This window comes from Populus trichocarpa, chromosome 2 (genome assembly GCF_000002775.5).
Source record: "Populus trichocarpa isolate Nisqually-1 chromosome 2, P.trichocarpa_v4.1, whole genome shotgun sequence".
Classification (NCBI taxonomy): domain Eukaryota; kingdom Viridiplantae; phylum Streptophyta; class Magnoliopsida; order Malpighiales; family Salicaceae; genus Populus; species Populus trichocarpa.
The window spans coordinates 8,447,114-8,473,257 of NC_037286.2; the positions used below are offsets into that span (position 1 = coordinate 8,447,114).

The 26,144-nt window shown below is 32.9% G+C and overlaps 3 protein-coding genes across 6 annotated transcripts; 2 read left to right on the plus strand and 1 right to left on the minus strand.

Annotated features, from left to right (window-relative positions):
• Positions 1-4,534: 4,534 nt before the first annotated feature.
• LOC7467233 (tubulin alpha chain) lies at positions 4,535-6,689 on the plus strand. Its single transcript, XM_002301092.4, has 4 exons — positions 4,535-4,772; positions 5,086-5,320; positions 5,427-5,797; positions 5,904-6,689. Exons 1-4 carry the CDS (start codon positions 4,680-4,682, stop codon positions 6,558-6,560), a joined length of 1,356 nt encoding a protein of 451 aa, XP_002301128.1. The 5' UTR covers positions 4,535-4,679; the 3' UTR covers positions 6,561-6,689.
• Positions 6,690-6,875: 186 nt separating this feature from the next.
• On the minus strand, positions 6,876-9,243 carry LOC18096262 (xylulose kinase 2). 3 transcript variants are annotated; one of them, XR_002980391.2, is made up of 4 exons: positions 8,531-9,242; positions 8,248-8,316; positions 7,591-7,910; positions 6,876-7,476 (listed from the first exon to the last, which is right to left on the minus strand). XR_002980391.2 is itself a non-coding variant. In XM_024595273.2 (3 exons), the coding sequence occupies exons 1-3, from the start codon at positions 8,676-8,678 to the stop codon at positions 7,693-7,695; spliced, it is 435 nt and encodes a 144-aa protein (XP_024451041.1). In that variant the 5' UTR covers positions 8,679-9,243; the 3' UTR covers positions 6,876-7,692. The 3 variants fall into 3 exon arrangements, 1 of the variants encoding a protein (XP_024451041.1); XR_008058609.1 differs by having other exon boundaries at positions 7,591-7,742; positions 8,531-9,232; XM_024595273.2 differs by having other exon boundaries at positions 6,876-7,910; positions 8,531-9,243.
• A 6,619-nt stretch (positions 9,244-15,862) lies between these two features.
• LOC7472622 (amino acid permease 6) lies at positions 15,863-25,000 on the plus strand. 2 transcript variants are annotated; one of them, XR_002980596.2, is made up of 8 exons: positions 15,863-16,147; positions 16,251-16,484; positions 16,580-16,673; positions 16,872-17,086; positions 17,238-17,380; positions 23,727-23,954; positions 24,046-24,671; positions 24,744-25,000. XR_002980596.2 is itself a non-coding variant. In XM_024596230.2 (7 exons), exons 1-7 carry the CDS (start codon positions 16,030-16,032, stop codon positions 24,469-24,471), a joined length of 1,458 nt encoding a protein of 485 aa, XP_024451998.2. In that variant the 5' UTR covers positions 15,863-16,029; the 3' UTR covers positions 24,472-24,706. The 2 variants fall into 2 exon arrangements, 1 of the variants encoding a protein (XP_024451998.2); XM_024596230.2 differs by lacking the exon at positions 24,744-25,000 and having other exon boundaries at positions 24,046-24,706.
• Positions 25,001-26,144: the final 1,144 nt, after the last annotated feature.

The following is a 26,144-nucleotide window of genomic DNA, read 5'->3' on the forward strand; positions in this document are numbered from 1 at the left end:
CTTTACTCTTGATTCATTAATCAAATATTAGATTTATTTACAAAATATAATTGAATATTCAAAATAAAATTTTTTTTTATTAATAATAAATATATTTTATATGAATAAATTGAAGGCATACAAAAGTTGCCCACCTCGTATGGTGATACATGTCCACAGTCCCTACTTATTTAAAAATTAGCGGCATGTTTGGATAAAGAAGGGACGTGGGAGGGGCCGGTGTACCGTATTTATAAACTACAGGGTCTAAAATTGACGAATTTCTCAAAGCACAAGAGCATCTGCTGCCACTAAACTATAGAGATCTCTGTTTATTAGAATCCATGGCTACTCATAAAATCTTGTTATTGTTCGCCTTTTCACTTCATTGGAATTTGAGAAACACACAGGCAGGGACTTGAAATACAAAAGTTCATAGCTGTTGGTTTAACTTCTATATCTGTGTGTGACTGAGGGGAAACCATGACGGGATTTGAATGCCTGCATTGATCTCGATAGATTTCTTTCGTTTTTGACTGAAATATCGGGCTCGACACCGTTGAAGTCCTTCCCCGTTGTTTCACATGGCGGGAAGGATCATTTTATTGTCAAAATGCCCCAACAGTAAACCCTTTAAATCAATGTAAAATTCATTTTTATTCGAACCGCGCGTCTGGATTCTTGCTTCTCCCTCGCCAGTATATTGGTTGTCTGTATTTTCCCATTAAAAAAATACTTTCAAAAAATTTTAAATTTTTTTGTTTTAAGTTAGTTTTTTTTTATTGTTTTGATGTATTTTTGTGAAAAATAAATTTTAAAAAATAAAAAATATTATTTTCATATATTTTTAAATAAATAAAATTTTAAAAAGCAACCGCTGTCACAATTCCAAAAACCAGCTTAATTGTTTTTAGCTTCAACATTAAATATAATATATATGCAAGTTTTTTTTCAAGGACAATTCATTAATGATTTTATTTATAAAATTAGTTTACAATTTTTTTTTTTGTGTATCAACAATATAGTAAACCTTATTTATATTAGATAATAAAAAGGAAACATATAATTCTTCATATTTGCACATCTTGTTTCTAAAAACAAAAGGTTTACTCATCATTAACAAGATGGATGCTCTAACAATAATAAAAATGCATAATAATAAATAACTCCCTAAAAAATATAAAAAACGTTTCAGGTATAAAATAAAAATAAACAATAAATAAAGTTACATGATATTTTTTAAAAATATATTTTATAAGAAAAAAGATAAATAACAAATCTTTCAAAGGTTTGTATTGGAAAATATAACAAGGTATAACTTGTTTGGAAGGAAAAATGAAAAATAGTAAATCTAACAAATTATTACAACACTATCGATTATTTATCTTTGACAAAATAAATTTGTCCGCAATATTTTTGCTTTTTTAATACTAAACTATGCCACACATGGTGACTTAATTAATATTAAAAAAAAAAACTAAGTGGTGCGTCCATTTCATTGTAGCCAAGTTTAGTCTGTTTCCTTTTAAAATTCACTATGGATTGGAGAAAGAAGTGATTTTTTTTTAGTTATCAAATTTTCTCTCTCTTTGATTTTGTTCTTCATTTAGAAAATTAGTGGTTAATATTTTCTAATTTGTTATAGAAAGATGGGATTTAGAGAAAAAGGGACAGAGTAAAATAAAAATAAAAATAGAGTAACTAAGTGGCTATATAAAAATTGGCATGAAAAATTATTATAGTTTACATATTGTTCTATGGAAACATTTTCAATCCTTTTAGTTTTTTAAAATTTAACTTTTGGTTCAAAATTTTATTTTGCTTATTTTTTAGTCTCTAGATTTAAGAGATGAGAGATACTTACTCGTATTAATTGAGGAGAAAAGAAATGCCGGTTTGTGTTGATTCCAACCATTAAAATAATCTATTTTGATGTCAATAAGTTCATTTTAAATAAGAGGAGTTCCAATAAGACGTCACTTAGCCTTCATCTTCACTAAGATGGTAGATTTGGGCTCATGAAGTGTTTTTGAATATGTGTTGATTCTTGTTTTTAAAACTAATTTGTTTTTAATTTGAGCCTATATATGAGTTTATTTAAGTTTTTAAGATGTTTATTATGTGTTTTTGAGTAAAAATAATTCAATAATATGTTTTTCAGATAAAAATATTATTGGTCTGACTTTTTAACCACTTGAGGTTAGGTGTAGTTGAATTAGAGGCTTAAATATTGTTTTTGGATTAAAACAATTCAAGTTGAATTTTTAATTAAATCTCATATGCTGATTCAATTGAAATTACATTAAGAGTCATCATACGGTAAATCTGATGTTAGTTTGGTGTTATAGTGCAAATTACTTTTTAATTAAAAGATAGCAATGCTTCCAGCATGGTGGACTCGTTTTTCAAATCGAAAGCTGCTTCTTCTTCTTTGTTTTTTTTTTTTAATCTTGTTTTTCTAATTTCATAAAAACCAATCATTATTTCGCAGGTCAGGTAGTTAAATTTGTTAGGCTAATTGATCCAGAAACCTCCGGAAAGTCAAACTCAAATAAACTGCTGACCTTTTTATTTATTTTTATTTTTTGAATTCTAATTCGTCGGACTATCTGGTCAAGATAATCCACCTCTCATGCGAATACTTCTTAGAGTGCCATCCATTATACCCTGTTAAGTTGCCGGTGATTGCACATGTTTGACCACCCTCCCTCCCCTAATTTTCACGGCGGAAAGGGGCTTGTTTGGGCTTGTTTTAAATTATAATAATAGTGATGATTTAAAGTATTTTTTATTTAAAAATATATTAAAATAATTTTTTTTATTTTTTAAAAATTATTTTTAACATCAAAACAACATGAAAACATAAAAAAATTGTTTTCATTCTTTTTAAAAATATTTTTTTTCTATTTTTATTCAATATTATTATATAGTTTTCTTATTTTTATTTTTCTATTAAGTATTATTAGGTTTTTCTGTTTTTTTTTTTAATTTAAAGGAAATAATTTTTTTTCTATTCAATATTATTAGAAATTTCTAATTTTTTCTATATAAAGGATTTTAAAATTGTAATAACATTTTGACAAGAAATTTAATGAATAAAAATTAAATATTCTAGATATCTCTTCACAGTTATGACATTCTTGGTTTTAATTTATAATAAATCGCATTATCATTAACCCTCGGCTAAATTATCTATTTATTTATGACCATGGAAACACAAGTGCGTGTGTATTTGGGGAGGTGTGGGTTTAAAGCCTGCAATATAATTGAAGAAAAAATTTAAGAATTTTTCCGCGTTGATGAAACCCTGATTGAAGGTTGGAGCATGCCTCAATAGGCAGACGGGCGAAACTTAGAAACCAGGAATAAACGTGAAACACGGGATTCACACGAATTTGGAAATCCACGCTTGTAAAGAAAACCAAACCGCATAATTTTATTTCCTATTTGTTTTCGCGTCTTGTTTTTAAAAAATTTAAATTTTATTTTATTTTTTTTTCTTTAAATTAATATTTTTTTGATAATTTTAGATCATTTTAATATGCTGATATCAAAAATAAATTTTAAAAAATAAAAAAAATATATTATTTTAATATATTTCTAAATAAAAAACACTTCAAAAAACAATTATAACCATATTTTCAAACAAGTACTATTAAAAAAGTGATGGACAAGAGAAATCAAGGGGTCGCGGATGCGCTTCAGCAATAGTGAATGACAACTAGTCTAAAGTTAAAACTTAGACCTCCTCGCGTAAATTTTATATTTATATTTTTAATATTAATACATTAAAATAATTAAAAAATAATTTAAAAATCATTAATTCATACAAAATTTTTAAAGCATATTAAAAAGAGAATAAACGGCAAAAACAAACCTACGCTAATTGTGAAATAAAAGATTAATCTATGCACACGGTATCGTTTTACTTCACTGGTCGGTGTAATAATTTCTCTAACCTTATGACCCAACAATTCACTATTTTGAAACCCTTGTTGTTATTTTTTTATCAACCTTTTTCTTAATCTCCATTTCACTCATTCCAGTTGCCTGGACAGTGGACATGGTGGCGGTGCCTCTTGATCTTTTCTAGTTGGGCCACATGAATACACTTCAAGGGATTTGAAACTAGGCCTAATCGATTGAAACGTAGAATCCACTCTCTAATTGAGAGGACGGCCCACCCTCCTGGGCGACGTGCCCTCTCATCCACCAGGACCACCGCCATCATGCCTTCTCTGCTCCTTCCTCACGCCTCCCAACAGAATGACATTATTAGCCTCCATCCCAACTATAGACCGGCAGTGGCACAACTGCAATTTCCTACAACCCAAGACGATCCCCAAAACTAAATTCAAAAATCAAAATGGAGCGGGCAACTAACCATGGTTAAAATAACGATTCGGCCAACCTGGCAAAATCAAGAATTAGGTGGCTTGGGAAACGGCATCATTGGCATGCACCTAATTTGACCCGTGGTTAAACTAACCCTGGTTAGCTAAACCACACACTCCCTCCGTCCCCTAATTTCTCTCCCTCTGAAAGTATATAAACCCCATACTCACAGACCTAAAAGCTCACCCCTGAAATTTCATAGGCGTCTTGATAAACGCCACCCTCCCTCAGCATCAATTCCAATTGTCTTTGCTTTCGATTTTCTCTTCTTTTAATATCTGTTGATCTTTGTGCTTTGAGAGAAAATGAGAGAGTGCATTTCGATTCACATTGGTCAAGCCGGTATTCAGGTCGGCAATGCTTGCTGGGAGCTTTACTGCCTCGAACACGGCATTCAGGTGTATTTTCGTTTGCGTTAGAGAATCTATCAGATCTGGATCCAGTCTTTTAACTGTTTTTTCTTCTTTTTTTTGTGGGTTTTCTTGTTGGCCTGTGTTGGTTACATCCGTAATGCTTAAGTTATTCTTTCTAGTTTTTACCAATTCCTGATGGAGATGCAGGGCTAATCGTTTCCATGTCTTGCTAGATCTAGTGCTTTTTTTTTTATCACAGTATCAAGATTAGTGAGCGCTAACTGATATTCATTCATGTATCTTAATCAAATTATCGAACACGATGATCTATTATTAAATAATTGTTTTTGTGTTTCAGCCTGATGGCCAGATGCCGAGTGACAAAACTGTTGGCGGAGGTGATGATGCTTTCAACACCTTTTTCAGTGAAACTGGTGCGGGAAAGCACGTCCCTCGTGCTATCTTTGTTGATCTTGAGCCCACTGTTATTGATGAAGTCAGGACTGGAGCATACCGCCAGCTTTTCCACCCCGAGCAACTCATCAGTGGAAAGGAAGATGCTGCCAACAACTTTGCCCGTGGCCACTATACCAGTGAATATCTGAACTCTCTCTGAAATTCTGGTTTTGGTTTTCAAATCAGATTTTCATATTGGGATATTTTTTCGCTTATAATTTTGTCTTGTTGTTTTTCTATCAGTTGGGAAAGAGATTGTTGATCTCTGCTTGGATCGTATCCGAAAGTTAGCTGATAACTGCACTGGCCTTCAAGGGTTTTTGGTGTTCAATGCTGTTGGAGGTGGTACTGGTTCTGGTCTTGGGTCACTTCTCCTGGAGAGGCTCTCTGTTGACTATGGCAAAAAATCAAAGCTTGGTTTCACTGTATATCCATCCCCGCAAGTTTCCACATCAGTTGTAGAGCCCTACAACAGTGTCCTTTCAACTCACTCTCTCCTTGAGCATACTGATGTTGCTGTGCTCCTTGACAATGAGGCCATCTATGACATTTGCAGGCGCTCTCTTGACATTGAGCGTCCCACTTACACCAATCTTAACCGCCTTGTTTCTCAGGTAATGTTTGTTATAAATGGGAAACTGCATTGCTGCTATATTGATTTATTGCATCCAATTGATGTCATTAGTTTGAGATTTATGTTGTTTTTTTTTTGTGTATCAGGTGATCTCATCTTTGACTGCCTCATTAAGGTTTGATGGAGCTCTTAATGTGGATGTTACTGAGTTCCAAACCAACTTGGTTCCATACCCCAGGATCCATTTCATGCTTTCCTCTTATGCCCCTGTCATCTCCGCAGAGAAGGCATACCATGAGCAGCTCTCCGTGGCTGAGATAACCAACAGTGCTTTTGAGCCATCATCCATGATGGCCAAGTGTGACCCACGTCATGGCAAGTACATGGCTTGCTGCCTGATGTATAGAGGTGATGTTGTGCCCAAGGATGTGAATGCAGCTGTGGCTACCATCAAGACCAAGCGCACAATCCAGTTCGTTGATTGGTGCCCAACTGGGTTCAAGTGTGGCATCAACTACCAGCCACCAACTGTTGTTCCAGGAGGCGACCTTGCTAAGGTTCAGAGGGCTGTTTGCATGATTTCCAATTCCACAAGTGTTGCAGAAGTCTTCTCTCGCATTGACCACAAGTTTGATCTCATGTATGCCAAGCGTGCGTTTGTGCACTGGTATGTTGGCGAGGGTATGGAGGAAGGAGAGTTCTCAGAGGCTCGTGAGGATCTTGCTGCCCTGGAGAAGGATTATGAGGAGGTTGGGGCTGAATCTCCCGATGGAGAGGATGGTGATGAAGGAGATGAGTACTGATAGTAGGAAGTGTACTTCCTTTTGTGTTTTTGTTTGGCTGCTATGAGTTTGCTCAGACCATGTCTGTTGGTACGTGTGATCTTTGGTATTGTAATAAAAAAAATACAAGGATTGGAGCCCTATTGTTAATTTTCTCTATTCCTTCTTGCTGCTATTACAGTAGTTGTGCATTTCTCATACTTGGTTTCATAGAATATTATGAGTGCGCTTGGGACTTGGGTGTAATGTGGAGGCAGCTTCACTTCTCGAAGAACGTTAATGAGATGGAAAGGATGCCAACAAGTTTGTCATTTCCTCCTTCGATGCAGAGAATAATTTTTGAAAGCGGAAAAGGCTGGGAAGAAGTAACAAATTTTTCTTCAAGAAACCAATGAGCGGGTTGCTCAAAGGCAAAGCTGTTCGTCCAAAGACTTGGTAGTTCAATGGTTTTCTTCCAAAGTAATAATTGTGAGATCTCTAATGTCCATAATAGAAATTATAATTGAAAGGGGTGAAAAAGTTATACACTAAATTTGAGGTATTTAAGCCGCCCAACTACTGAAAGGCCAAATGTTTGAAGTCTCAACAATTTCAATGGAAGACATCTTGTGGAGACGGCAAACCAAGACCTGTCCATTCTATTGGCTCCATCGAAAGCTTGATTCTTTATTTCCATTCTTTCTTCATCAATAAAGCATACCTGGAAACCAGCTGTTGGTTCCCTGCACTTACTGAAAGCTTGCAGCAGAGGGACGAATTCTCCAAGTTGCCCCCGTACAGGCTCGCAAATGGCCCTAAACTTCCATTTCCTGTACAGGCTCGCAAATGGCCTGAAACTTCCATTTCCCGTACAGGCTCGCAAATGGCCCTAAGCTTCCATTTTCATTACACAGCCAACCATGATCAGCCCTTAACGCAGCTCTTAGGGATGCAGAGCCTGTCAAGAAAGTACCAAGTTTTCACATCCATCAGGTGAGGAATCAAGTTCTGAAAAACCGCTATAAGAAAAACTTGTAAAGGCAACAGCTGGAGACCAGGTTTTTGTACGCACATCACCGCCAAATATTGAAGCTCTCGAGTTCAAAATGCTCTGATTAGCTGATGCTCCCCCAGTTGCTGTAATTCGTTGTGGAGGAGAGGCATGCCAAATCTTTCAGCATGAGCTCGCATGGAGAGGAACTGGCCTTAAATCAATGCTCGAACCTGCAAATGAAAGTGTTTTTTGAACAGAAGTCTTGTGCACCACATCAGCATAAGAAAAATATCCCCAGACAGTACAGTCCACGGGAGGATCAAATTCCTCCACTTCTTGTTCACTCATGAAATCTTGGATAACATAGCGATGGAAGCCAACTGTCAGTTGAGCTACAGCTACAGTTCATTGCATTACAAACGAGTTTAAAAAGCGCGAAACAAATAGGAAATAGACACATCCACTCGTTATTACAACATTGTTCACATCATAACATATGCATGTGGTCGGGCATTCTTTTCCGTGGATTCTATTAAATAGTTTGGAAAAGAATGATATAGTTACTTGCATCATGAGATTGTTTTAGTTGCATAGACTATATATTTGCCTGTCAGCTGAGCATGAAACATCACAGAGCAACTTTTTCATGACAATTTGAATGGAAACCTCTAATTTATGACAATTTGAATGGAAACCTCTAATGGCAATAACAAAATTGAAAACCCAAGAGCCTACCTGGAAGGGAGGGAGGAAGAGTTTCACGGTCCTCGCAGTAGAAACCCATCGTCCCATCTATTGCAGAGACTGGAATGAGGAAACAGAAAACAACTATCATCTAGAAAACGAGATTATCAAGTGCCTGTGGAAACCATTAAGAGGTGGTGTTTTCTGCAGAAACTTATTGAAGACTTCCCAAGATTTCTCAGCATACTAGGTACGCACATTTAAAGCAAGATTGTTGTCATATCAGGGACTGCTAAATGACATTTTGCTGGAATGAAAAGGAATGGACTAGTACCTTCCTGGGTTAGAGACCCATTTTTGTAGACTAGCAATACCATATAACCTTCTGCGTCCACAGGATCAGGGGAAATATGCCCTTCTAATCCAGGTTGAGGACCACTAGCTATCCCAAAAACCTGCATGAAAAGCATGAGAAGAGCCATCAATGGTTTGGTATAGAGGAAACTCGATCAAATTGAAGCACACATCTTCGAAATGACTTCAGAAATCATTGAAAATATGGAATATGATGAGGATTAATTATGGAAATTCAAATGCTACAGGAAAGATAATTAAGATGTGTCCGAATTTCAGAGCCAGTAAATTGTAAGCGCATTGATTGATGGGGATTCATTGGCGAGTTAAAGATAAAAAGTGTCCAAATTTCAATCTAATCCTGCAGATGCGTGCAGCATGCTTCAAGAGGGATATAGCCACCGAAAGCGATTTTGTGGAAGATTCGTGTTGAGTAATCAGGATGATCAGAACTTACAGTACATAATTATCAAATTATAGCGCAGTATACACTTTTTAAGGGGTGTATTGTAGCTATATTATAACAACATTGTGATGTCTAGATACAAGCTCAATCAAGAGATCAGAAACGCCCTCACTGGAATGCAATTATCTTTACAATGTCTACAAAGGAAGTTGTCACTACAGGTTACAGTTCAATGCCAGAAAGGTGTGGTATGCGTTCTTGCTTACAGTGTCACTGTATACACACACATACCCCAACATTAATTCAAGAGTCTATACCTCAAAAAATCAAGTTTGGGATGAAATTGAATTACCAAAAGAATTTTAAGTTTTGGTTGTAAATGGGTTTATAAAACTAAAAGAGATATTTCTAGTAATATAAATCAATATAAAATTAGACTTGTTGCTAAAGTTTATACTAAATAAATATCATAAAACTCTCTCTGTCTTCTAAAAGAAAATTGATTTAGAGTAATAATGATATTAATAGCTACATCAAATGAAAATAACTTTTTTAAATAAAAATTTAAATGATGAGGTATATATGATTCATCCAGAAAGTTTTTGCGATAACGTCAAATAACCTTTTAGTTTTTAAATTAAAAAAATCTATATATGGAATAAAATAAGTCTCCTTGTAATGATATATTAAGTTTCATAAACTTATAATTAACCTCAGACAGTTTTACTGAGAATATTATTGATCTTTATGCCATGAGTGGGGCATCATTGACCTCCCACTTGGTGTGTTGTTCCTTATCGTTGTTTTTGTCAGGAGCAAGGCTTCTCCCGTTAACCTGCCCCCATAGATCCTTCCCCTTGACAAATATCATGAAGTGGAATGCCCAGACTAAGTAATTCCTGCCATTAAAATAAACCAGGAAAGTTGAAGACTTTTCTAAAGACACATATCGAGACTATTTGATCTAGAATAACCAATAAGAAGGAATTGCGCTAGGACTAAGATGGACTTGATCAGGACAGGAGATACGGAAGACAAAAAGAAGAAGACAAAAACTAGGGTTAAGTGAGAAAGTCTCTATACCATGATAAATTTAAAAAACCTCGAGTAAAAAAAGTTGTGTTCCATCATCTGCAGAGAATTGCTATTTATCTTAAATACGTTACAAGCTAAATTTTAGATCCTATAAAATAGCTAACCTACTATGTACATACTTTACTAATAATTAGCCTAGAACTACTATCTTTTAATAAGATATTTACAAATATATAAGTTTCTTAATAACTAATATCCTAGCAATTAATAAAATATTAATCTAGCGATTAAGATATTACTATATCCCTACAGGGATGAGAATACAAGTTCGATCTCTAAGAAACATATTTATTAGAAGGGACGGATACGAATCCCGAACGGGACTAGTTTAACCCTTCAAAAAAGTGTGAAAATACCCGGATAAAAAAAAATATATCCTAGCAAATTTATTAACTGTAAAATTAATATGGAATTATCTTCTTTTTTTTCCAGCCGGGTAATTATTAAAATTATTATGTTCTTAATTCCTGCATGGTGACCAATTATGTTCTCAATTTCACCACGAACTTGTAATTTAATAATATAAATTTAGTGAGAAAATAAATTATATGTTTTCTCACAAGTACAAACATCACCGAAACATGAAATTAAAGAAAGCGCATGATATGATGATACATTTTTCGCCAAAAAAACAAAATAGCCCCACCACGCAGCATGTTAATTTACTGATATATATATATATATATATATATATATATATATATATATATATATATATGAAAATAAAGGATATGAATTATGTATTTTGAAACCATGATATCACATAATTTATTTATTTATTTATTTTGTAAGAACACTTAATATGTTTATTTTTTTTATTGTGGCTCCAGGTAAATTTATGTGCGCACGTACCTATTACAAAGAAAGTTCTAACCCATCGAATCTTTGTCCATTTCTCTACACAGCCATAAAATACTTGGGATAATAAAATACGATTTTATTATTATTATTATTATTATTATTATTATTTGTGTTTATATTTTATGATTGGTGTAAAAAAGTTTATTATTTTTTTATGAATGAATCAAAGTGATGTGAGAAATAAAAGTGATGTGAGAGATGTTTTTTTTTTAAAAACCTTAATATCAATTTATATATAAATCCATCCCATGATATAAAATTATTGAAAATTGGAGTCACGGGAAAGGTTGGCTGCTTAGCACCGACTAAAATAGGATTGATTTATAATAATAGTAACATTGTTTTTTTATTTAAAAATATATTAAAATAATATTTTTTTATTTTTTAAAATTTATTTTTAATATTAACATATTAAAACGACATAAAAATATTAAAAAAAATTAATTTACAATAAAAAAATTTAAAATTTTAAAACTTCAGTTAAAACAATCTCTCAAAGACGCCCTTAAAGTTATTTGTCGTTTATACATATGCCGACCATCTCCATCACTTGTTTCCATGGCTTCACACTCATTAATTTAACTTGGGGTTTCTCGTCCTTGGATAGTCGACGTCTGAATAATTTGTAGATCTTTGAACAAAAGTCCAACCTTCACCATAAAATATTTCTGGGTTGTTGAATTTAGATTTCATTCAAAAGACCTGAGTTTTTTTCATATATTATTATTATTATTGTTTATTTATTCCATGTAGAGCTGGTGTATGTGAGACTCCTTTTAACTTGTAACCTATTTTTTTAATTAGGTTTGTCAAGTGATTAGATTTTAATATTTTTATTATATCGTTAGATCTTAATGTTAATGTGTCATATTAGATTTGATAATTTAGCTTGATTTTCATCCAAAAGACTTAAATTTTATAGTGAATGGTTAATTCTTAACTTTATATATATAATCTTATTTTATTATTTATTATTAGATTTAAAATTGGTGGTTCTAACATGAACTTGCTTAGTGTTTTAAAGTTTTTTTTAAAAAAATATGGTGACCTAAAAATAACAGTCATGAGCTTAGTTAATTTTTTTTTTCTTCTTGTTTTATTTTTCAAATTTTCGTTTTCACTTTTCTTTTTCGTCTTTCCATAATAAGGATATTAAGAATGATATGTGTCTATTTAACAAATATACCATCAACAATTCAATTAAAAAATACAAATATAAAATCAAAAATAAAAATAAAAATGGTTGAAGAAAATAAAGATATGTGCTAAAAAGTCAGTGGTATTTAATTAAAAATTGTATAACTATAGGTATTGAATTTTTCATCACCTCCATCCTAATGCAAGCCAATATGGTGTTTATTTCATGAAAAATACATTTTCAATTTTTTTCATATTTGTTTAACTTTCTCAACTCCGGAAAACATTTTCCAGATTTTTAACAAAAAAACAATTAAATGAAATGTTCAAATTACTTTTAAAATTAAATTTTGTTAAACTTGAATTCAGGGACTTTTTGTATTTTTATATTTGTTTTAATAATGAAGTTGTTAGAAAGACAATTGGTATTTTGATAAATATGAGTTCTAATTTAAAAATAAAAAAGTAATTAGGAGTGTAATGCTCCATATTCTTTTTTGTTTAAGTTCTTTTATCATTATTTGTTTTATTTTAAATAATTTATAAATAAGAATTTGTTTTTAATTTCAACTTCCTTCAACTTTTTTATTTGTCTGATTTGATCCTTATTATTTTAATTGTTATTTTTTTATTTGAGATAATTTATAAAATTAGATTATTTTTTTTAATTCTATCATCTTTTAATTTTTTTCATCCATCCGATTTAGTCCTTATTCTCTTAATAAATAAATAAAATTAAAACAAAAATAATTTATTTTTAACTCATTTTTAATGACATAAAAAATACTGAAAAATACTTGTCAACTCATTTTTCATAATACTAACAAATATAATATATATATATATATATATTAAGAATTCACTTTATTTAAAATTATTTTAAAAAAGAGCACAAGTTTATCTTTGCATCCCTCGGAAAGATTGATGCACTGTAGAGTTCAGACACTGTGTGCTGTATGGTTCCAAAACTGACACGTATATATGGTAGGCTTCAAATATTTTAAAGTTAAAACGATCTCTGGATAGTTTGCAAAAACGAGGACCTCAAATATAATAATAATAATAATTTACTTGGAAATAGATGCATGATTGATGATTCTTCCATTTTTCAAACTCTATTAAAGTTTGCAGGGTAGGGATGAAATTGAAAATGGCACCGAACGGCGCCGCGGCAACCCGTGAATGCACCTGCGTTGCTTATCCCGATCAAGCGAGTACTTGCAAGAGTGCTGAGTACTGTCGATAATTGACAGTTACCATATGATCTGCAACAGCAATATTGTTTCCAACCAGTCAATCTCAGACACTAAGCTATCAGTTGATTGATCAACAACATCGATCCATGCTGGCTGCTGGAGCTATGTGGAGGTCGAAAATTGGAGGCTGTCGATTTCTGGCCACTTCCACATCTCACGACCGCCTAGCGATTTTGCACCAAGTCGTGGTCCAAATGGCAGATTTACATTGATATTTTAAGAAATTCCACTAACATCTTGTCCACACTCGTATTTAGGCTATGATGTGTATGGTTTGTTTCTCATTATTTACAAATCTTGTCTTCTCGTGATGATCATGGAGAAATCAAGTTTGTTTATTGTATCTGGAGGCACTTGCAGACAATTTGGCGTCTTTAGGCTATGATGTTAGTAGTAACCCATAAGCCGAGTCTCGCAGTCGCAGGCCTGGCAAAAATTGTTTTAAGCTGTTGTCCACTCTCTCTTTTTTTTTTATACACGGACGATGGGTAACCTGCTGTGGCCACCAATTTGTCATTCTCTACGTCATTTTCCAGTCATCTTCGGTTTTGAAATTTCAAAAACTTAATTATTTCTCAATTTATTTTCACTTGACGTCAAAGAAACACCGGGGAAAACTTTAAAAACTCGTTTCAAACCCAAAATATCTTCTGATCTCAATAAAAACAAAAACAAATGAATTAAAAGAGAAACTTTAACAGCCATAATCTACTTTTTCCTACATTTTTATAGAGAAAAACAATATCTTTATTGAACTTCTTTTGAAAAGATAAATTTATTCACCCAATATCATCCTTTTTAATGCCCTTAATGTTGACATCTGATCACTCTTTATCCTCAATATTTTGTGGTGTCTCTCTCTTCCTCTTTAATTTTTAAAAACTAAAACGAAAAAGATATTTTGGATTGAAATGTGGACTCCTAAAATAACAAGACCCATGCAACAAATAAACTAAAAACTACAGGGATCAAAATGGAATCTATTTTATTTACTTTTGATAAATTTGATCATTCCTCTCTTAATTTTTATATTTAACCACAAATTAATGTTTATAGTGCAAAATTGTTTTTCAATTCATCACTAACACTCTGTACAAGAAGCATTAGAGCTTGAAAAACTCAACTCCTGTCTTATCAGTTAGGAAAAGAGATGGAATGCCATCTGGAGGTCGATCCCGAATACTCGACTCATTATCACCATGCACGAGAATCCAATTTCGCCAAAAAAATATAATCAGTCCCTTGTTTTGCTTTCTCGAAAGACATGTTCAGTTGAAAAATGCACTCTCTATCTAAGAGAAACCGGATATGATCAGAAGTCCAAGCACATCAAGGATGAGGAGGAGCTACATAAGATTCAAAATCACAATTGCACTTGCCATTCTTGCTACATAAAATTACAATAATGGTAAAATATCCTAATTTATCAAAATAAATGTTGTAATTACTGATTTTTGAGATAAATTGACTTATTAATTTTATTATTATTATTATTATCATTGTGTGCAAGAAATTTTTTAAAAAAATTTGGTGCTAGAAATTGTCCCATTAAAGTAAATTCAGGATTGTCAACAGAATCCTAGAAAACCTACTGAATGTGAGTAGTGAACTTTGAAATCATAACACAGGAAATGTACTCAAAGTCCAATTGTCATCCTTTCGGTCCAACTTCTATGTCTTATAAGCGATGATGGGGTGTTTGCTGCAACGCCATTAATTTCCTAAATCGCTATCTTAGGACCTACGACCTATACATGCGTAGAGGGAATATTTATTCGGAGATAGATGCTGTCAATGAGACCAAGACAATTCGGTACGTGTTTATCATCACGTCTCGAAGTACTGCGAGAACAAATTACACGAGATTGAGGGGCCAATAATGGTCGTATGGGGACAAAAAATAAAAAAATAAAAAAAATTGTTCCTTCTACGCTTGCTGTTCGAATCCAAACCTACTTTTTACATTTTTTAAGAGTTTTTTAAAATAATTTAATTTTTTATTTGTTTTAAATTAATTGTTTTTTATGTTTTTTTATTGTTTTAATAGATTGATGTCTAAAATTCAAATTATTTTTAAAAAAAAAATATTTTAAAGAGTAACGGTAAGAAGATAGACGAAAGCTCGAATTATATTGCCTTCACTGTTCTAAAACATTGCATGTTACTTTCAAAGACACGAATGGACGTTTACTGGTTTTGAAATGAGATTTGATCAAAAGAAAACCCCAAACGCCAAAATGGAAGCGGTCAGAGAGACCACAGTGTTGCACGCTGTGGCTGAGTCAGAGATTTCTTGTCTAAAATTTCACAATGGATGGTTACCATATAAGACTCTTTTTATGAATGGTCCAAATCCAAGTACTCAACAGAAGGTGGGACCAATTGGCTTTCGGAATACCACAAATCCACCACCACCATCGATGGTTCCCGGTCCATCCTTTGGACCACCATGAATTCACGTGTTCGATAATACAGAAAATATATATATCCATGTTTTTTTTATAATTTTAATATTTTCATTTGTTTTGTTTTTTGGGAAAAGAATATTTTGAAAAACATCCTAGCCACGTGTCCGACCTGTGTATCCATCGCAATAATTGACACACATATCATCTCTTATTGAATCTTCTTTTCTCTCAGAGTGTACCCTCCGAATTGAGTCTTACTTCCTCTTGCCGTTTCAGTTTCAAAGGCAGTAACTCATAGAGGGTGTGTTCGAGAGAGATGGATAGAGAAATGCAAAATAGCAGCCTGTACATATCGCGTGGCCGGCCAGAAGGATCTGAAAGCGGTGGAATTATTAGCAAGAATCTTGACGATGATGGTCGACCAAAAAGAACTGGTGCATATGCTTGAAGAACTCATTTTCCTATTCTTACATCCTTTTTTTCTCTTCAGCTTATAGTTATTGGTTTTGTTTTGATGGGCGGTGTTTGTTTTTTAAGGAACATGGATAACTGCAAGTGCCCATATTATCACTGCTGTGATCGGATCTGGAGTACTATCTCTGGCATGGGCTATAGCACAGTTAGGATGGGTGGTTGGGCCGCTTGTTCTCGTGGTGTTCTCTTTCATCACTTTTTTCACGTCCACTCTTCTTGCCGATTCCTACAGGTCTCCCGACCCTATCACTGGCAATAGAAACTATACTTACATGGATGCTGTGAGAGCCAACTTAGGTGAGTTCATTATATTTTGACTAACGAATCTATTACCACATATGCTAAAGACAATCAAATTTAACTATAACCGGTTCGCCCTTCATTTGTATCAGGAGGCAGGAAAGTTCAGCTCTGTGGGTTGGCACAGTACGTGAATCTGATAGGAATTACAGTTGGTTACACCATCACTGCATCTATTAGCATGGTGTAAGTAGGTTACAGCTAAAGGCATATCATGTGATTCCTCCAAAGAAAATAAAACATGTCATGTGGAATCTTCTTGGTTTTTTTTATTTTTATATATATATTAAAAAAACCGAGCCAGTATTTAGCATGGCATGGTGGCTAATTAGGAAAGAAAAAGACAGTGCTAAAATTTATTTACACGCGTCTTAAAATTCACAGGGCTGTTAGGAGGTCAAATTGTTTCCACAAACATGGGCATGCTGTGAAGTGCCAGACGTCAAATAATCCATACATGATAATCTTTGCGTGCATCCAAATCATGCTTAGCCAGATACCAAACTTCCACAAGCTCTCATGGCTGTCGATTCTTGCAGCAGTGATGTCTTTTGCTTATGCTTCCATTGGCCTTGGACTATCCTTAGCAAAAGTAATCGGTAATAATACCATACCTAGTAATACTTGAATTAAAAAGCATTAAATATCACTCCCAATTCAGTACTTTTCGTGTCGTGCCCTAATTAAATCTAATATCTGTGTCTTAATTTTGATTGATTTGTTTTGAATGGAATATATATATATATGAAGGCGGCGCGCATGCAAGGACAAGCTTAACAGGAGTAACAGTTGGGGTGGACGTGTCAGCACAACAGAAAGTCTGGAGGACCTTCCAAGCCCTTGGGGACATTGCCTTTGCGTATGCTTACTCTACTGTGCTCATCGAGATACAGGCAAGCCAATACTGCTATTCTCTAAACTGCTTGAACTTTCATATGTTCAATCCATTATACACCATTCTACATGCAAGAGGACTAGCACCTCGACCCAACATGATGATTAATTATTTGATGCATTTAGTAGGAGACTTGAAATGTGTGCCAGATTAAACGTGGGTACTATGGCTTGCTGCTGCTAAAAAAATACGAATATTTTTGTCTGTCGGATGTTGGTTTCGAACAAAATTAACTTTCACAAGCCGTGCGTGTTCAAAAAAACAAACGAAATAAAGAAAGTTTCACAGGCCAGTAAAAGATTACTTCTGATAATACTTGTCAGAACGATCACAAATCTTAACACGAAGTGAAACATGGGGTAGTCCAAAAACAAAACTATAGTAGCATTATTATAAGCATATTCAAATATCCGGCCATACGGGTCCCCTTCGGTGGGGTCCTCGGTTCTGGGGGTCCCATCGAGCAAGTGATTCAATTAGCAAGATGCATGCGTCTCCAAGTTCATTTGGAGTCCTCTGATTTTCTAGAGGGAGAATGCATTCCTGTAATCAACTTGTCTGTACTGTATACTGTCTTGATGAGGACCTTGAGTAGCCGTAGACGCCAAGTCCCCACCCTCAAGAATACCTGCTTGGGAGATGGGACGTATTATCTCATGTTTAACTTCTTTCTTCGCTAAAAGTTTAGGAACTGCGTTTTTGATGGGTTGCAATAGGGTTTCAAAGATTCCTCAAGGACTGTTATGGTGATTGAGGACCATAATTTTAAAACTTTGTGCCCTAGATATTTGGCCATTCGGGAGAGAGCTATAGGCCCACGTTGTCCTCTTATGGCCATTCGGGAGAGAACTATAGGCCCACGTTGTCCTCTTAGATGTTGTCTCGCAATCCACCCATAATTTTAAAATCCGGCTGGCGGATTGACATCAGGCCAGGTTTAAGAAACAAATAGTAGAATGCAAAAATTCAGGTTTATCATCCTGTTAACTTAGAAAAACCTGATCAAAAATTTAGTTGTAATTTATTAATTATTTATTTTTAATAAAAAAATATTGTTTTATTTTATAAAAAATTAAAAATTAACCTGAAATAACCCGATCATCTAATCAAAACCCATAATTCGAGTCTTGTGCAGGCCAACCACTAGGTTGTGTTTAAAAACTAGAAATCCACCATGAGCAGAGGTTGCTTTATTCATTAGGTGCCTTGCATATAGCAAGTAATAGTCTAACAAATATGGACATTTTAACATAGATAGATACTAGATTAGTACCACTTGTTATTTCGTATATTTTGTAAGCTATACCAAACTTATTTTTTGCATGTAAAAAAAATATTTAGGCTATGATAGCATTTTTAAATAAATAGGAGAAACCTTAGAGTTGGATTAAACTTTAATTGATTTGATAATATGGTAAAAAAAAATATATAGGCAACAACAAAAAAAACAATATTGAATCAGATCAAGCTGGGTTAACAAATAAAACTCTTAACCCAACACATGAGATTATGATAATCTCATAAAAAGATAGAATCATAAAAAATCTATTGTAAAAAAAAATCTTAAAAAATTTAAGCGAACCTAGTCAAATCTTTCAAACCTATAACTCGAAAGGTTAATAAAATCCCGATAAATAAAATATTGAAGGATAAGATCGAAAAGAAAAGTTCCAATAAAAAAGGATTATAAATAAAATAAATATCAATCAAAAGAATAAATATTATATTTGAAATAAAATAAAATGAACTAAGATATTGAGTTATGTAATTCACAAAATAATTCAATTAAGATAATTATTAAAAAAAATTAACAATAAAAAAATAAAGAGTAAATCTGAAAGCTAAAAAAAATCAAATAAAGGTTAAATTAAAAGAAAATTTCAATTCTATAGATTATTTAAAATAAAAAAAATAGCAACAAAAAATATGGATCAAAACAAAAAAAAATTGAAGAGCTGCTTTGAAAATGTGAAGGGGAAGGCTATGAAATCAATAAGAAGAGAGGAAAGAAAAAAGAAAAATAAAAGACCACTAGAGCAAAATTTGATATTTTTTTGGTACACACACTACTCATTAAGGAAGGCGACACCATGAGAAATAAAACAGGGGCCATTAAACATTAACAACCATATAAACAAAATAATTTCTTAAATCTTTTATAATCACAACAAAACTAAATGTAACACCCCATGAAATTACATGCATTAGAATCATCATTTCACATGATGTTCATGAAAACAGGGCCATTGAACATTATATAAACTTTTAAAAATCAGCTATCTATTCATTATTTAAAATTGATAATCCTTCCAATTTTAAATAAATTTCGGTAAAGTTTTCCCTACACAAGACTCTATCCAAGAATGATCCAAAGTTTTTTGCCATTACATCAGAAATTTTTAATCCATACATATAAAAATGAGTCACTACCAACGTAACAAAATTCACATAAGTTTCCCCTTAGTTGTCATCAATAAAACAACTAAGTACCATATTTGTTTCACCTTATTCACCGTCTACATGATGCACTAATTATCAAAATTCATTTCTTTAATTACTGTCAACATGGTCAACTAATATCGAGAATATATTCTTAGTTAACATCAACACAATTAACTAAATATCTTAATATTTATTTTGTTTTTTCAACACGTTTAATTAGTATAAATAAGAAATAATTTTCACTTACTTCTATTCAAATATCTCTTCTAGAATTTATTTATATATTATCGTTTCAATCAAGTCATACATGATAACCTTTAATCTTGATATTTTTTTTATAATTTCACTAATTTCCAATTTCATTATATTCACATCATCACCAAGGACCATATACTTATCCTATAGAATCCTTAATTATGCTTTCAATCGTTAAACTATGATATTGTGTTAATCATTTAGTCTTCGTCCGAGATGGCAGATTATTCACATGTTATGTAATTATCTTTTTACATTTTCTTTCTCGATAAATCCATCTCACTCCTGTAACCGACTTATCATAAATATATAGCAATAGCTCCCACTCTTCCTGTCAGCTTAATATCTTCTTCTTTTTTTGTGTTCTATTGTTATGGACAATTATATTTTATGCATAATTATTATATCATTATGAACACTTTTTATTTATGTAATGATTACCGTCATTACAATCAATTTCAATTTACATAATGGTTGCCTCTATTGCGAACAATTATCATATAAAACCTAGGATTTTAAATGCCCTAGTTTTCTAAGATCATGGCCATAGTTATTCAATCATGCAAAGCTCTCAATTTCTCTCCAATCACAATACTTTAGCTGTTATAACATCAATTAATATAAAATTTATATAAAAAAACTAAGTTTTAAAATCTTTCATCTTCACCGTTGAAATTCTCGGCCATATAAGTGAGAATTCAAGGCAATCAAATTTTCAAGTTTTCAAATTCAATACAATTTCAATTAAATTTGACATGTAATTTCATCTAATTTACATACTCTACTCAATTTAATTTTATTCACAATCATCATCAACATGTTTTTTATAATTTAGGATAATTTTATTTGTTTCCATACATATCTTCACATTAAGGTTTCAAAATTTCCACACCTACACCTTCCCACGCTATCTCAACTATTTAACATACATTTTAATTGGCCCATTCTTTACAAATAATTAAAACATCACAAGTGATTCAATTTAATTAAATTTTCAAATTATTCTAAACTAACTTTGTAGTCAATTCAAATGAACTCATGATTAGTTATAATTTCCACAATCTTATTTCTCAAACATACAAATTTCCATACCAAATATACCAAAACACTTCACACAATCCATATCAATAATTTCTCGTACAACTTGAATAAGTTTTCTTAACTTGCAAACATGTAATTCATAAACCTCATACAATCTTTACCCCAATAATAGTATTTTAGGTTTTTATATCAATTTCCTAAGCATTCAATATCAAAATTTAAAAAGCTTCCATCTTCCTCTTTAATTTATTTTTAATTAAAAAACAATTCAACACAAAACCAAAATGAAATCATACATCCTAAAACATTAACCTTAATCCATGTACATTTTATATTACAACTCACACAACCTTTCCTTATCCAAATCATTTACTCCACCATCTTGGATTCAATCTTCATCGCATCACATTTCATCAAATATTTTACCTTCACCCCAACACATTAATAACCTCACAATCCAACAATTATATATATAAAAAAACAATACTTAGTTAAATTTAGTACTTTTAAGAATCTAGCTGGTATTCAAAATTATATTCTATACTTCTTTCTTTACATGTCACACACTCTAATTATCACATTTACATATCATTTCAACACTTCTCATTATTTTTATATTATGTAAATCATTTTCCTTAGCACATCTCTAACATAATTTATATAATGAATACTAACACTTTATTCAAAAATATATTTTTTCACGTATTTATTTCAAACTAACACGCAATTTCACTAATTTTCCAGTAAATTTTCATTTTCTCATGCACATATACCACGGCCCTAAAGCTCATTTTCATCTCTTGGTTTTTCTTCAATTTTGACTAATTTCTATTCTAGCTATCATGTATTCCATATCAAAATAACAATTTTTAAATCAAAGACACTTTCCCCAAATTCCCACTCAAGAAGTATGCACCTGAAGCTTATTTAATTGTGGTGTAAGAAGATTTAAACTAATTTATATATGCAAAATTTATAAAATTTTGCATAAATTAATTTATCTTCATTTAAACTTATATAAATTAGTTTAAATCTTCTTACACCACAATTAAATAAGCTTCAGGTGCATACCCCCCCCCCCCCCCCCCCGCGGGAATGTTTCCACCCTTTCTCCTTTCTCTCTCAAATTTTCATGGCCTCTCTCTCTCTCTAATTCCCTTTTCTCTCACTTGATTTCCTCATAATTCTTATGTTTGATGTGTTTAAACGCTTATTCTATCATCTAAGATGCTCTTATTCATGATTTCCCTTAAGAGTTTAAGGTAAAACAAAAAAAGATGAAAAAATCTCGTTCTTTTTCTTTCTAGTAGAACTGGTTGTTATAAAGAGAGGAAGAAGCTGAAATTCTCATATTCTTGAACTTATTTATAAAAATATCATTAATAAGTCTATAAGTTATTTTCTATCTGACTATCAACATTCTAGTACAACCTTCTCAAACTCTGATTGTTCCAAAAGTTTAACCTAAGATAGAACAATATGTCAGGAGACTCCTCATAAAATTTAGCTCAATCTGACAGTCGGATTGAGAGATGCTCAATAGCATAAAACTGATCGGTATGTGATTTTACACAAAAAATCCAAACTTCATGTATCGTTTTATTTACTCAAATCATCAAGATTTTTAACTAATTCATTGGAGATTTTCATCCCTATTCTCAGTAGAAGTTTTACCCTCGGATTTTCATCCCTTTCGGTTAAAAACTACATGATTGTACACCGGGTTTATACCGATAGTTGGCGCTACTCACGCTTAAAATCATACATTAATTTATTTGAAATCCCCTTCTATTTTATAAATATTTGCACCTCAAATTTAAAAATTCTTCCTTTACAATAACTATTTTACCCGATTAGAAAGTTTTTGTAATTTATCACTGGTTAACATTTCACATGCTAGTTTTATTAATTTATTTCATCCAAACATCAAGTTCATTTATTGGTGATGTCCATTCTAAATCACAATAATTTTTCCTTTTAATTTATTATTTTTCAATAGACAATTACCCTGTTAACATTGGTTTGTTTATTTTTATACCGGGGTTAATTTACACTTTTAATATCCTAAAATCTGATACCGGCGTAAATACAATGAGTCCTTCTGAATACGCTGGCGAGTATAAGAGATATAATGTTTTCTATTAGATATGCAATCAACCTCTCTCTATTTATTTAGCCTGTTAAGTCTTGGGGAAAGAGCAAAAAACCCACTCTACAAGTCAACGTAAGGTCATGCAAGAAAGAGGCGAAGAACCACCGCCATGCACTCTCATACATTGATTTTTGTTCTTTACCTTTTACTTTTATTGATAAAAAAGAATGTTTTTCTTTAGAACTCTTTGAAGGCATATGATTAAAATAAATAAAACCATACTTGTTCGTATCCTCGTATCAACACGAGCCCATATTTTTCAATAAACATAGAGTGGTAAGGTTAAATTAACTTGTGAAGCTTCTAATCCTTCTTCATCAATGACAAATTGGACCAATGTGTGTGTACATCTCCTAGACCAAAAAATAAAAAAAACTTGTTATGGAAACCTGTCACCGTAAATTCAAAAATATTATGATGCTCAAGGAGGCGAAATATCTCGTATGAAATGCAGGACACGCTGAAATCAAGTCCCCCAGAGAACAAAGCTATGAAGAGAGCAAGCTTTGTTGGCATCCTGACAACAACCACGTTCTACATTCTCTGTGGTTGTCTTGGTTATGCAGCTTTTGGAAATGATGCACCGGGCAATTTCCTTACTGGTTTTGGATTCTACGAGCCTTTCGTGCTAATTGACATCGCAAATGTATGCATAGCTATCCACCTTATTGGTGCCTACCAGGTAAAGCCTTGCCACTCAAGATGTCCATCAAAGTTGTGCAATTTATAATATACTTTGGCTAGTCATATTCTAAAATGATCTGCATAAACAGGTATTCTGCCAGCCAATCTTCAGTTTTGTGGAGAGCAGATGCCACAGAAGATGGCCTGATAGCAAGTTCATAACAAGTGAGCACGCCATTAACATTCCATTTTATGGTGTGTATTACCTCAACTTATTCAGGCTAGTGTGGAGAACTTTATACGTTATAGTGACAGCAGTTCTAGCCATGATCCTTCCATTCTTCAACGACTTCTTGGCTCTTCTTGGGGCGATCTCTTTCTGGCCGTTGACAGTTTATTTTCCCGTAGAGATGTATATGGCGAGGACAAAAATGCCAAAATTCTCTTTCAGGTGGACCTCCCTGAAGATGTTGAGTTGGGCCTGCCTGGCAGTATCGCTTGTTTCTGCTGCCGGATCAGTTGAAGGCCTGATCCAAGCTCTCAAGACATATAAGCCCTTCAAAGCCCAGCAATGATTCTGTTCCGTGATCATACTTTCACACGGCTCAAACCAGAAAGTCAGAGAATCAGTCTGTACTTTACTCATGATGCTGAGCAATATCAAATCACCTACCTGTATTCCGTCAATTATAAGTAAAACTCACATGATCATGTCAGAGAGAAACTGCATTAACACTGATCGGGATCTCCTATTCTATCAGTCAGAAGCAATAAGGTTTTTGTCTGGTACCTAAAACTCATATTTCTTTCTCTCTTTTTTTTTATATATTTATATAATGTCTTTCAGGAAACCCAAACCAGAGCATCAAAGTTAAAGGTTCTCTGTCTGGTATCCAAGATGGTCTTGAGAGATGAAACGTGTATTGAAAGCTCTTTTACACCAAAACTCCAAAACTGTTCAAGTACTTTTCCTTTAAATTCATCCATTCATAAACCCAAGTAACAAGAAATACTGCTTGAGCGTCTGATATCCAAAAGTCCACTCTGTGTGTATGTCTATTTGCTCTCAGCTAGAAAATACACTTCTCTTTAATTTTTTCACTACCTACCTCCTATCTCCTCAAGTTTTTCGATATCCTAACAACTCCAGGTCTTTTAATGGTTCCGAATCCCAATAACGTTGAGAAACTGATGGCTACATATATGGGATATGGAAGTCCCAAAAACAGCATGAACTAACACTTAAGGGTTTAAAACAAGGAAATTACTTCAATTTATGTAACAAGATTAGAATGAGAACAAAGAGGAGAAATTCTAAACAAGAACCATGAGGACAAGAGATAGAAGAGCTTTCATATGAATCAAGTAGATGGGAAGATTAAAGCATAAAAAACAGTGAAAAAGTCCTCCAGGGCAGCATTTGAAAAGCTAAAAATGGTCTTAACCTATCAAACGTCAACCAAAGGACAGCACAGAATCCATGAACATTGAACCATCAGAGACAACAAATTCAGTTACATATTGAATAGAAAGTCGATGTTCTACCAAACTCTTCTGTTTTCTTGATCCAGTTTGACATTTTCCAGCAAGAAGAAAGAAAAATCCGATCAGAATATTTAAAGTTATATATATCAGTCGCTCAGTACAAGAGACTGAAAACTTCACAAGTAAATGACCAACATTCATGGAATCAAGCTGAAAACATTTACCTTTTCGATATAATACAAATTTGATTATATTCTCGGATTGTCAGTCATATAACTTTTCACAGGAGATGTGTCTGACTTCTAGAGTCAAATAATTTCATTATTACTCTTGCTGTTGGCCAGATCCATAAACCTGAGCATATACTTTAGAACATCTCTGCATGTTCTCCATCTGAAATAATTAAGAACCTGTTTGGCTAAGAAGGGTTTTTGCCTTTTTTTTCACTTTTGGGGCTGCCCCCCCAAAAGCCAATGAAAAAGATGTTTTGGTAAAATTCTGAATGCTCTTTTGAAATCCAAACGTCAGAACCTATATAATGGAAGTTTTTGCTTTTGAAACTCATCTAACATAAAAGCATGTTAACAGAAAACAGTTTTACAACCACTGCCACGGCAGCCAAAACTGACCGTGGTCACAACTACAATAGCCGCAGCTAAAAGCCCAACCAAAAACCATAGGAAAATCCACAGCTAAAAGCCACAACTATACCAAACAGACCCTAAGAGAATAGATAATGGCACTGCCATGGATTGTAGCCCTA

Coding starts and splice junctions, on each gene's coding strand:
- LOC7467233 (XM_002301092.4), top strand. CDS start 4,680: ATGAGAGAGTGCATTTCGATTCACATTGGTCAAGCCGGTATTCAGGTC. Junction 5,321..5,426: donor TGCCCGTGGCCACTATACCA/GTGAATATCTGA, acceptor TTTTTCTATCAG/TTGGGAAAGAGATTGTTGAT. Junction 5,798..5,903: donor TTAACCGCCTTGTTTCTCAG/GTAATGTTTGTT, acceptor TTTGTGTATCAG/GTGATCTCATCTTTGACTGC.
- LOC7472622 (XM_024596230.2), top strand. CDS start 16,030: ATGGATAGAGAAATGCAAAATAGCAGCCTGTACATATCGCGTGGCCGG. Junction 16,485..16,579: donor TGCTGTGAGAGCCAACTTAG/GTGAGTTCATTA, acceptor CATTTGTATCAG/GAGGCAGGAAAGTTCAGCTC. Junction 17,087..17,237: donor ATCCTTAGCAAAAGTAATCG/GTAATAATACCA, acceptor ATATATATGAAG/GCGGCGCGCATGCAAGGACA.
- LOC18096262 (XM_024595273.2), bottom strand. CDS start 8,678: ATGGCTCTTCTCATGCTTTTCATGCAGGTTTTTGGGATAGCTAGTGGT. Junction 8,317..8,530: donor TGGGTCTCTAACCCAGGAAG/GTACTAGTCCAT, acceptor TCCTCATTCCAG/TCTCTGCAATAGATGGGACG. Junction 7,911..8,247: donor TCTTCCTCCCTCCCTTCCAG/GTAGGCTCTTGG, acceptor AATGAACTGTAG/CTGTAGCTCAACTGACAGTT.